This window comes from Tetrao urogallus (assembly GCF_951394365.1).
Source record: "Tetrao urogallus genome assembly, chromosome: 5".
NCBI classification, from domain to species: domain Eukaryota; kingdom Metazoa; phylum Chordata; class Aves; order Galliformes; family Phasianidae; genus Tetrao; species Tetrao urogallus.
This window is the reverse complement of record NC_136818.1, coordinates 1,954,243-1,966,175: the sequence shown is the minus strand read 5'-3', so window position 1 is coordinate 1,966,175 and position 11,933 is coordinate 1,954,243. Positions and strand designations below refer to the sequence as shown.

Below are 11,933 nucleotides of genomic sequence, written 5' to 3'. Positions count from 1 at the left end.
GCTCGTGCCGTGCCCAGCTCGCTCCGATTCCGTTCCGCTCCGCGGGCTCCTCGAGCGGGCGGCAGCGGGGGGCGGCGGCCGAGGGGAGGGGACGGGACGGGACGGGACGGGACGGGACGGGAGGAGGGGTCCGGCCCCGCGCTGCCCCCGCCCGCAGCGCGCGACTCCAGACGCCTCCTTCGCTTCGCCTCTCCCCGCCGCGGCTCCGCTCCCGGCCCCGCCGCTCCCGCTCCTCCTCCGCTCCGCACTTTGCGTCTCTCCGCCGCCGCTCTCAGTCCTCGCAGCCGGGCGCGGGGCGCAGCGCTCTCGGAGCCGCCGTCCCCCGCATGGCGGCCGCCCCGCGGCCCTAGCCGAGCCCCGGCCGGGGCGGGAGCGGCGTCGCGGCGCGGAGCGGAGCTGAGCTGAGCGGGGGAAGCGGCGCCCTCGGCTCTCCCGCGGCGGCAGCATGGCGCGGGGCGGAGGGAGGCTGGAGGCCGCCGCTCGGGGCCGCCGCCCGCGGGGCCGGGGAGCGCTGGGCCTCCTGTGCCTGGCAGCGCTGTGCGGGCTGGGCGCCGCCGAGGCGGAGTTCTCCATCCTGGAGGAAGCGCAAGTTCTGGCCACGCAGATGAGGAAGCTCGCCACCGAGGAGCTGGGGGTCGTCACCATGCAGGTACGGCCCGGCCGCCTCTCCCCGCTCCCGCCCGCCTGGATCGCCCTGCCTCCTCCCTCCGGGTTTTGCCCTTCCTTTCTTTTTTCCTTCCCCCCCCTTCCTCCTCATCCCCCCCCTTTCCCCCCCCCCCCCCCCCGGTTCTTCCCTTCTTTGCAAACTTTCCCTCCCTTTGTGCCGGCCCGGCGCTGTGTGCCGCCATCCCGATGCCCGCGCGGCACAAAGAGCGCAGCCTCCCTTTCCCCCCCCCGGCCATCCCGCCCCGAGCCCCGCGCGCAGGTGGGGACGGAGGGGGGCTCTGCAAAAGGAACCGTCGGTGGCAAATGCGGCTTTAAAAGCTCCGAGCCGAAAGGGCGATGAGCAGCGGGGGTCTCTGCCCAAATGGCCTTTGATCTCCTCCGAGCCGCCTCCGTTCTGTCACCTCGAGGCAGCGGCGTGTCGCGCTGTCCGGGCAGCTCCGTGCTGCCTCGTGTCCTCGATGCTGAGAAGACGCGAATGCGAATGATTCCGCTCGCAAGGTGGATTATTGCTATGCCGGGTGCAGGAAAGTCACTTTTCCCCGCGCTGTGTGTGCATATGTGTGTGTTTCTCCGTTATAACGTACCGGTGGGGTCTCTGCTCAGTGCGGATTAAGTCAGGGTAATTGTATCGCTGAATCTGCTTCGGGTGCATTCAGAAAACAAAACAAACCCAACCAACTGAACAAAGAAAATCACAACCCCACGAACTTAATCAGGGTCGTGGCTGACACATGTTGGCTGGACGGGGCTCTGAGCACCTGATGGAGCTGTAGGTGTCCCTGTTCATTGCAGAGAGTGGGACCAGATGGCCTTTAAAGCTCCCTTCCATCTCAAACGATTCTGTGGTTCGCTGTTGTCTTATTCAAGGCAGCTTTGCAGACAGGCACAAGGTTACCTCCCTGCAATACTCCAGTGAACCTTCCTCCTAGGGATGGTGCTGGTTGCAGCCATCTGGGTGCCAGTGCACAGGGATGCACGTAATGTGAAAGCACCGTGTTTACCATCAGTTGGATTTTTAAAGCCCCAAAGTAATTGAATGCGGTGAGACTGGTAGTTAAACTCTGAAAACCCTTTTCATACTGAGCTCTATTTTTATATGCTTAATATTTTGGCTGCCTTAACTCCCATCAAACTAATGCTCAGCCTGTGCTTTCCTCTCCCCTGTAACATTATTACAGCTGTTTAAGATTAAAACCCAATGAAAATGAACTGCCCCTGATTTTTGAAGCTGCTTTGCTGACCTCCTACAGTAGAACAAAAAAATGTTATGACATGTGTCACTGCAGCTTGTGGTTCGTGCTTGATTTTAGGGTTGAAGTTGCCCAAACCTGCCCAGACTGGTGCAGTTACCACTCTCTGCCTGTGCAGAGCTATGGAGAGCGTGGTGCTGTGGGACCATCGCCTGGTGCAAGCAGGTGCTGAGGGATAGGAGTGGGATTTTGGGGAAATTGAGAGCACTTCTGTGCTTTAGTTGGCTATAAACCTATGGGCTTTGCCCTGGTTTTGAGGCGATGTGGAGATAGGTCCAAAATCAGGAGGGACTGGTGAGAGCACAGAGGTGGGGGATGCCAGCGGCTGTGATGAGCAGGTGGATGTTGGAACCATCAGAATTAGGAGATGGGATGAGTGTAGATGGCTTTGAGAGGAGGGAGGCAGGTGTCTGTGGGTTAACACTTGTCGTCTGGAACTCTGTTTAGTTTTGTGAATTGCAGAGGAGGAAGCACCAGGACCGAATGCTCCTCTTGCACACTGCTTTCGTGCTCTGGTCCTGCTCAGCTCAGCTCCTATCTTATGTTCTGGTGGTGGGAAGGAGGTGGTGTCACCTTCACTGAAATGGGGCAGAACTGTAGGAGAGAGTTCTGAGCACGGGTGGGTCTGGGTTAGAGGTGGGGAGGAGGCATCCAATGAGGGATGAGCAGGTGGAAGTGATTACATAGAGGTTACATAGAGGGCAGGTGAGGGGCTGGTTTGTGTGTGCTTGAGTCATATGCTCTGGAAACAGAGAAAACTGGAGACAGAGCTTCCGTGAAGGAGCATGAGGTGGAGCTTCCAGAGCAGATATTAGAGGAGTGAGTGGAAGAGGTAGGAGGAGAACCCCCAAATGTCTGAGCCTTAAATGCCTGTGCAGAGGAGCAGGGTGTAATGGGTTTGGAACTGGGGGACAGACAATACATTGGGTTTCTGCTGGAGCAGCCATCAGTCTGCAAACAAGATCCATCTCATCTGTGCAGCATCTACTTCCTGCAACGTGTTCTTCTTCTGCCAGTATTTCACATAGTTAGCACAGCAGTAAGACGAGTTGAGTGTCTTTAAGCTAATTGCATTGCTTTCCATAGTTGGGAGAAGTGAGGTGTGTGTTCATCTGCACTGTAACACAGGCTGAAGCTACAGGAGGAATGGGGATGGGAGATTCCTGATGCCAGCATCGCTCTGACCGTTGTTTTTGGCACTCACATCACAGCTCTCTATTTATAGACACGTGCATGAGTGTGTAGTTTGATGCTGTATCTGACTCCTGCTTTTAAGTAGTGCTTTCTTTTCTCATACCTGCAAGTACTCCAAGTTCATTTATAAACTTACTCCTTTCGTGGTGCTGCATGGAGCAGCTAGAATAGTGTAAGATGGGGGACAGCTTGTGGGATGCATCGTCGGCTGAGTGTGCTGCACACAAGGTATGTACCCAGAGACAGCACCCGTGTGCCACTGCTTCCTGCTGTGTGCTGGAAGTCACAGCACAGCACTTAATTGCTGTGAGCACTTACATTGGAATCCATCAATTGTCTGACTTCCTATATTGCACCAATTAATTGTTCCTGCTCTGATGGTTCTGCAAAAATTGAGGTTGATGGCAGTGCTGTAGCTGAACATCACATGTATTGTGGTGCGAGTGGTGCGTGTGCATGTATGCCCACCTTTCTGTGTTTGTTCAGGGTGATCTGCTTGAGTTTCTCCCCAAAGTTCATCAGCGTCGCACCCTAATTAACCAGAAGCAGCTGCACCACTTTTATTCCTGGAGTGCGGGAGAGGAAACCTTTGCTGGGCACGTGGGTAAATGAAGCGACAGCAATGCAGAAGAAATCTGCCATTTTAAGCTGCAGCATTATTGTTATAACTGCAGTAGTCCTGCACTCAAGAGATGAAATCCAAGGGAAGAGAGTTCTTTTCTTTGCGGCGAGCTCACATACTCTTGTTTGCCCTGTGGAGAGAACACATGCAGAGAAGCAGGGCTGGAAGCAGCAGCGGGATGCAGAAGTGTGCAAGGTGACAGCAGCCCTGTGCTTATCAGGGGTGTTTTAGTTTGGTAGCAGACTTCACCCTTGGAAAATGATTTGCAGTCACATCTCTGCTGGAGCCTGAGCAGCAGAACTGCCTTTTGTTATTCAGTAGGCTTGGTGTGAAATAGCCTCGTGTCCTGGCTCACTGAGGGCTGGAGCCTGGGAAGCAGGAGCTCAGGTAGCAGGCTGTAGTAGGTTCTCCTGGACAGAGACATCACTCAGCAGTAATTAACAGTTAAAGGGCACTTTATACTGAAATTATAGCAAAATTGATGGTTGTTGTGACCTCATTTAACAGTGGAATTTCCCTCAGCTCCGTTACCTGGCCAACCTCTGCCTGAATTCTCCAACACGTTTGAAATTACAGAGGAGACTCGCACAACCAAAGTTCTTTTCCTTGTGAGGTGAAGGCAGAAAGAGAATAGGTAAAATATTTCGTGAGCGTTTGGTTTGTTTCTGGTATGGCTGAACCCTCTGATGGGTACAGGGCAAGGTGAGAACTGTTGAGTTGCTCTTTTTGGGTTGCGCAGGGCAGGGTAACATCTCCACCCACAAAGTGGGGATGCGGTGCTTTCGGGGAGAGTTGAAAGGATTAAGCAATGCTTTGAAGATGAAAAGCGCTGTTAAGTGCTTCTATAACTTTCCAGCTACACACTGATGTTTCTAGCCAGATAGTAACAAAAGTTATAAGCCCAGAGGGCCTTTGATATTTTGAAGACAGCTCTGCCACCTTCATCCTCGGCACCTCATGATGGAAGCGGGGCTCTTCCTCACTGTGTGTTGATTGGAGGAAATGTATTTTGGATGTGAGAAGAGCAGTTTGATGCCCATTTTTTCCCCTTGCTTCCTCATTGTGGATTTTGTTATTTTTCTTTTAATGTTAATACTTGCTCAGATGCCATAGCAGTGTGTAAAAGCAACAAACAGGGCAGCACATGCTTCTCCAGGTTGGCTGGCAGACACACTGTGTTTATTTTGCTGCTAACTTGTCCAGCCATGTGTTTTGCAAGGAGCAGATGGCACAGAACACCACCATGCTGCAGAGATGTCCTGGGGCTCAGGGGGAAGCTGACGTGCCTCCTTCCTCTGGAAAACCTGTAGGGATTTCTGGGTGATGGCAAGGAGTTACAGCCACAAGAGCTGTTTGCCCATATAATCACTTTGGAAATGAACACTGGCAGAATACAAATATATGTATGTATAATATACATATATATTTCTGGTGGGATGCTCTTCTGGTTAGCAACAGTGGATTTACAGCCTGAAAGAGAGAAATCCCATTTCAAGCTGCACTGCAGACCAGCTCAAGTACCAGAACTGCAGTTCTCTACTCTGAAATAGGAATTTCGCATGCTTCTACCCTTCTGTCAAGGACGTTTTGCAGAGAAAACTGCTTCCCTTTTGTTCTTCTTATTTTCAGGTTGTTTCAAGATTGTGGAATTGAAACGCAACAGGAAAAAAAAAACTAAGGAAGGCTGACTAATGTTTGAGTAGAATTATTCTTATTTTTTTCCATTTGGCAGTGGTGCTCAGTTTAGTAATAATTACAGAGCAGAAACCAGTGGAGCATCTCACCTATCTGACTTGATGATGTCCTGGTCCAAATCCAGCTCTGACAGACACTGTGAAAGCTCAAGACTGCAGCAGTTTTTCATCCTGTTCCACTCGGATTCCTTTTTTCCAGCATGAGACATTTCAGGAAGGCAGGGAGAGGTGCAAGTGGAAGGGCAGGAGAGCAGTCGCACACGGGAGATGCAATCGGAATGTTTAATTCGGCTTTGAGCCGCTCCTTCAAAGCGCTGAGGCATCGTCAGTGGTGTAAGCTGTGCTGCATTTGCTTTTGTGCTTTGCAGACTGACATTTCGCTTCAAACAGGGCGAACGCAGCTGTCCTGTGCAGATAAAAGGTGCTGGATGCGCCATGGCAAGGTGGGCTGGTAGATAATGAGCTGTTCCCTGCTGAGGGACCCTGCGTGGGGACAGGGCTCTCATTGGCATGAAGGCATCCAGGTAAGCCACGAAGCACTGGGGCTCTCGCAGCCGTGGCAGGGCTGATAACACGTGTGTTAAGATGGCAGGGAGGTCAATTCAGTGTGTGTTAGCCAGCTTCTTTCTTTGCTTCATTCAGCGGAGGAGAGGTCGGTGCCTGATGGTTGTAGTGCAGCAGGATCTCCAGCACTTAGTATTTTCATCAATTATCAGTGAAGAGATTGGCCAAAAAGAAAAAAAAGATCACAACCTTATCAGTTCTGCACATTGGTGTGGAAGTGCCCAGCTGAAGGGAGTGTCCTCCATTCCCTATTTCCTTTGCCACACCATAGCTGGAGCTGCCGTGGCTGTGACAGCAGGCTGGTGGGCTGGCAGCCTGCTGCATCTGGGAGCTCATGACAGCTGGGAGAACATCCTGGTGGTGATGGGGTTGTGTGTAGTTGGGTAGGAGAATGATCACTTCTGGGTTTTTCTTTTTTTCTAAACATGGGTAATAGAAGTTAAACATTTAAGTAACTTATTTGACATGTGGGTTTTGTGTCTGCGTGTCAGAGATTCCAGCAGTTCTAGCTAGTTGCTATTCTACCCTTTCTTGTTCAGTAGGATTAATACAGAATAAAACTGTGAGATTACGAACTACAGAGCATCATAAAAAGCAGAGTGTTCTGCTGTCAGTGCTTCCCTGTAGCTTTTTCTTGTCACGTAACGTGTGGTGTTAATGGACTCTGTAAGGGTGCTCTCTTTCCCATGGAAAACTGAATTTAATAATATTGATATTTATCCAGTGGCTGTTATGAGATGTGACTTGTAGCACAAACTAGAGAATGTGCAGAGGCATGGCTGGAATCCTGTGTTACGTGAATTCCAATCTGCTCCACGTTTCTGTAAGGTGCTGTTCTGCCTGTGAATTTTCAAAGGAAATCTGAGCTGATTTTGAAACAATGGTGTCACAAATCAATAACAGCCATTCCTGATGCCATAAAAGGTTTTACCGGCACTGCTTTTATCAGCTGTGGGTAAGGTCTCTGTAGAGACTCCCAAGCGATTTTGCAAAAGTCTATTTGCACATTTCCAATCGTTAGTTAAAACAAACTATTACATCTCCTTTTGCCAGCTTCTCAGCCAGAAGCAGCTGATAAAACCAACTTTTCACTGCTGTCATTTCCCTTTGAATGCACTGTTCTGCTCAGCTTTGACTGTGTGGTTCGAGGCTGTGGCCTCTCTGCTGGCAGGGAGAAAAGCCACCCCACGCTGCTGAGAAAAGCTGTGATGTGACTGGGCAGTTGTGTTGGGCTGTCTGGTGAGCACCTTGTCCATTTTGGCCCTCTTCTGCACATACTGCTGCGATGCAGAAGGCATTTTCGGCTATGCTAAGGGTTGTTACAGGTGGGAATAGGACTAGAGGAAAAAGGCTCTGAAAGAGACACACCTGGCAGTTCCTGTAAAGGCATCTGGAGGTGGGAATCCTCGAGAGGAGGTGGCTGTGCATTTGCTCTGGTAGGGTTACTGGAGGGTTTCTGTGCCAGTTTTGTGCATTCTAGACCAAGAATGTGTTGTAATTCTTAGATTTTATTATTTTTTAATTTTGGGGAAAGTTGTCTCTGAGCCTTCATCCCGTATCAGACTTGAGGGTGTTGAGCATCCTGACAGAATGTGATGGAGCCACACCAAAAGGGCCGGGTGCTTTCATCACCTCCCCATCTCCAGTTCAGCTCTTGGTTCCCTTGCTTTCCGCAAAGGAGCTATTAGAAATATTTCCTCTTGGGCTGTGCTTTCCCCTCAGAGGTAACGCTGAGCACAGCCAAGGGAGGTGTTTGTGATGCTGGAGCAGAGGGGAGCAGGGATGGATTCCCCACACAGCTGTATGGGGTGAGAGCTGGCTTCCCAGAGCGAGCCTGGGGTTGCCCTTCTGAGTCCTGATCCTTTGATGGTGGCTCTTCAGGTGCTGTGATTGTGGGAAGCTGCCAAGGAAAGCGTAGGTAAATTACTGCATTGAATCAAAGTTTTGTTAGATGATGGCATTTGAAAGTTATTTTCTAGCATTTAGAGGCTTCTGAGATCTGCTTTGCCTTTTGTTTGTTGGAAAAGATGGGAACCCAAAACACGTGGGCTTGGAGCAGGAGGTCTTACAGCAGGCTTTCCTGTTGTGTGGATGTAGTGTTGGTACTGAAACAAAGGGTGAGTTAGTGGAGCATCTTGGCTTTAACCAAATGAGCAGAAATCTCACCAGCTGGTGCAGAAGAAGGTGGCTTTTGGCTCCTTTGTTTGCTTTTCCTTTTGTTCCTTGTCAGTGAGCTAGCACTTTACCAACTTCTTACACAGGTAGGTAGTGATTGGACACGTGGAATAGTTTTCAGCTAAAAGAGGGGAGATTGAGCTTAAATGTAAGGAGAGAATAGTTTATTCAGAGGGTGGTGAGGCCTCGCACTGCTGCCCATAGCCATGGGTGCCCATCCGTGGAGGTGCCCATAGCCATGGGTTGCCCCTGGGCTCCTGAGCTGGGGCTTGGAGCCCAAGCTGTTTGGCATTCAGGCCTTGTAGGTTATCTTCCCTTCTTTTTGTTTCCCTAGTACCAGAGTCTTAGGGGGTGTCTGGCTTTTGATTTTGGAAACCTAAATGCTGTTTGGAGGAAAAAGCAGCACCTGTCTTTGTGGTGAGGCATGTAGAGCAAAGGAGAAAAGGCCACTTCAGTGCATCATTGATGGCAGCCCTGGTGTGTGCTCCAGGCCCTCAGGCACAGCATCATGGACTGTATGCTCAGCAGAGGCTGTGCCAACACTTTGGAGACAGAATCTTTGTCTTGTGTGAAACGTACATGGAAGATAATACATGGAGGGTGCTTATTTTAAGGGTAACGCTTTCAGCAGTTTCAACAATGAAAGGGTATTGAGTTTAAACCTGCTACAGCTGCGGTGCAGGTATTCAGACACCCTTGGCAGGAGGAAGGCTGGTTGGTCAGGCATCTGTTTTTAAACGGTGAATTTCAAAGTCTTTGGTCTGCGAGATTAAAATTAGCAGGCGTTATTCCTGGACACACAGCAGCCTGTGTTTTGTGTGGGGGAGGCTGTGATTTAAAGAAAGTAAATACGACACGTTTGGGAAAAGTTTCTAAATGCATTGCAGTTTTCATCCTCCTCCTGCAAACATCAAGTTATTTTAGCTTTAGATCAGCTTCACCAATGTCCAGTTTGCAAGGGTGAAACGGAGGGGTTTGGGAAGCCTGCCTTCCATCCTGAGTTAAACTCAACTGCCCCAGTAGGCTCTAATTGCAACAGTTTTACTCAGCTTTTAATATTTTAGATACTGACCTACTGATGCCATGCTGTAGTTCTGTTAAAATGCAGTGTAGTAGCAGGTAGCTAGTTTAATGTAAGCCACCAGTTACTGATTTCTCTTTGGTAAGAGATCAAACCAAATGAATTGTAAAATGCTTTTTCAGCACGTTGTCACATAAATGTTATTTTACCCCCCTTCTTGTATTTATGCAATTGGTGAATTGTTAACAGGGAGTCTGGCCATTGCAACCTCAGACTTTCAAATGCTTCTTTCTCACGTGTCCAAGAGTAAAATATCAGCCTCCAAAAGTGAAGGAGAAGCAACATCAATTAGCACAGCTTTCAGTGTTGGAAAAGGAGGATTTCTTTGCAAGGAGCAGAGGTGCAGAGCTGTTTTGAGAGGAAAAGGGAAAATGCAGAGGCAGAGCCTGCAAGAAACAAATGCATGCAATGGGAGTGTGTGTTCGAGAAGTGCAGCCTGCTGCATTGTTCTTTGCTTCAAATGTGTCATCTGAATGATTTATTGCAACTTGAAAATGCGTGCTATGAGTGAAAAGAATAACCAGCTAGGATGAGATAATACAGCCATTACAAATTCTAGCGGAAGAGCTGCATTGTTTTGGGTTTCTTTGAAAATGTAATAGAAGCTGATGCCACCTCTGAGCCGAGTTATCGTAGAATCACAAAATGGCCTGGGTTGCAAAGGAGCACAGTGCTCATCTGGTTCCAACCCCCTGCTGTGTGCAGGGTCACCAACCAGCAGCCCAGGCTGCCCAGAGCCACATCCAGCCTGAGTTACATGAGAGCAGCTGGGCTTAGTAGTGCGTGGTGTGTAGCTGGGGCTCATTCAGGCTCTTGGCTGATTCTTATTACTTCATGTTTTGATAGTTTTGATACCAAAAATATGAGTTCTTGTGAGTCCATGGCCTCAGGAGACAAACTTTGACCAGTATGGAAATGTAGGTGATGAGTTGTGTTCCCACAGCACTGTGCTTGTTAGCACTGAAGGTGCAGCAGGGCTGGATGTCTCCTGCCTTCCAGCAAGTGTGTGGATGGACAGAGCAGCTCCAGCAGGACCAGGGAAAACGTGGCTGAAATGGATCCCTGGTGGTGTGCACCTGATGGGAGGTTTCCCTGCAGGGCTGACAGGGAGCTGGACTGATGCCTGGGGCTGCAAATCTACAGACCCAAAGGTCTGCACTGCGCTGTCTGTGTGACAAAAGGCAGCGATTTCACAGCACTCCACTCCATCCCTGTGTCTATAATGAGGAATGGGACTACATTTTTTTGCTGCTGCTGCAAGGAGATGATGTTTGGTTTTAAAAACAGCTGTGTTCACAGTCTGTTTGGGAGTCCTGCTCTGAAATTAAGGTTAGAGCCAGTCTGATTGCCTGCATGTCCCAAAATATATTACAAATATTAAAATCTTGTTATAGTAAGTCTGCGGGCTGGTGGTGTGGCTGGCTGCAGATCAGCAAAGGCTGGCATGTGAAGCTGGAAGGAAGCCATAGCCACGCTGGTGGAAACTGTCAACTTGTGGTGTTGCTTTGATGCAGGAAATAAAAAAGATGTGTTCTTTCCTTTTCCTCTTTTGGCTGACAAAAAAAAAAAAAAAAAAAAAAGTTTGCATTTTCCCAGGGCTGGCAGGAATGTGAATCTACCTGACTGAGTGATTCAGATTCCTGGGAGAGTCTGAGCCCCTGTGAGCAAAGGAAGGGGGGGAAAAAGATAGGAAGGGAAATATAATGGAGAAGGTAGATCAAATAGCTGTTTACTGCTCTGGTTTTGGTGAGGACACATACACTGAGGAACAAGTGGCATCTCACCAGTTCATCTGGAGCAGCCAGGGAGAGCAGCGACCGCATCAGATTTCTTTTGCAGCTTCCCGGTGGCAGTGAGATGATGCTGTGGATCTTCCACAAAGCCAGTTCTGCATGGCAGGCTGAGCTGGACCAGGTATTTTGGCTCTGCCTCTCCAGGATAGGGCACTGGCAGCTGCAAGTGGAAACCCAGAGGGGTCTTGGGATGATGAGAAGTGACTGGAGCAGGGCAGGAGACCCCAACATCTGCCCTCTTTTCCGCTGTGCCCAGTGGTACAGGTCAGTGAGAAGCTGGTAAAGCACTTCAAGAAGGTGTGGGTGAGAGGCAGGGTCTACATAGGTGACTTTTAGCCTGGGAGATCTCAGTGCTCCCTCAGTTTGAGTGATGTGAGTTGGGGTTTTGTGTGACACACCTGTAACCCCAAGGAGGCAGAAGGTGCTGCTGTCCTCAGAGCATCGCGTTTTGTGCAGGTAAGGTCTTGGGACCTGACTCATCTGGTTCATTTCCTATCTAAATGGCACTGAATGCAGTGGGATCGTGACTGGAGGTGCACATGTGTCACCAAATAAAGAAATGAAAGCATTAAAGCTCACCAAGTACAGCTCTGGCTGTCGCTTGCAGCTACCAGCCCTATTTGAGTAATACTGCAGAGGAGTTACGAAGCGTTCCCAGCTACTCATTTAAAACCCCAATTTCCTGGTAATAAACTTAAAAATCTTATTGTGCAGCCGAGTTAGTGACTGAGTCTTCACTTTATAATCTCTTTATAAAAATGTATGCACATTAACAGGACGTATTTAATAGACACACTGCCTGGATGAAAGGGCGCTTTGTGGAAGGAGGCTTTTGTGCATTTTTGGATCTCTCAGCAATTCCTGCAGAGCTTCCCAAGTCTGGCTGACACAGAA

General features: G+C 49.6%; 1 protein-coding gene across 1 annotated transcript in view; it reads left to right on the top strand.

The window, feature by feature from the left end:
• Positions 1-445: 445 nt before the first annotated feature.
• The window catches only part of CACHD1 (cache domain containing 1), a gene marked incomplete at both ends in the record, with an annotated part of 86,764 nt that continues 75,276 nt past the window's right edge, over positions 446-11,933 (top strand). Inside the window, one exon of the mRNA XM_079535561.1 lies at positions 446-649. Coding sequence (XP_079391687.1) covers positions 446-649 — 204 coding nt within the window. The remainder of the gene's footprint in view (positions 650-11,933) is intronic.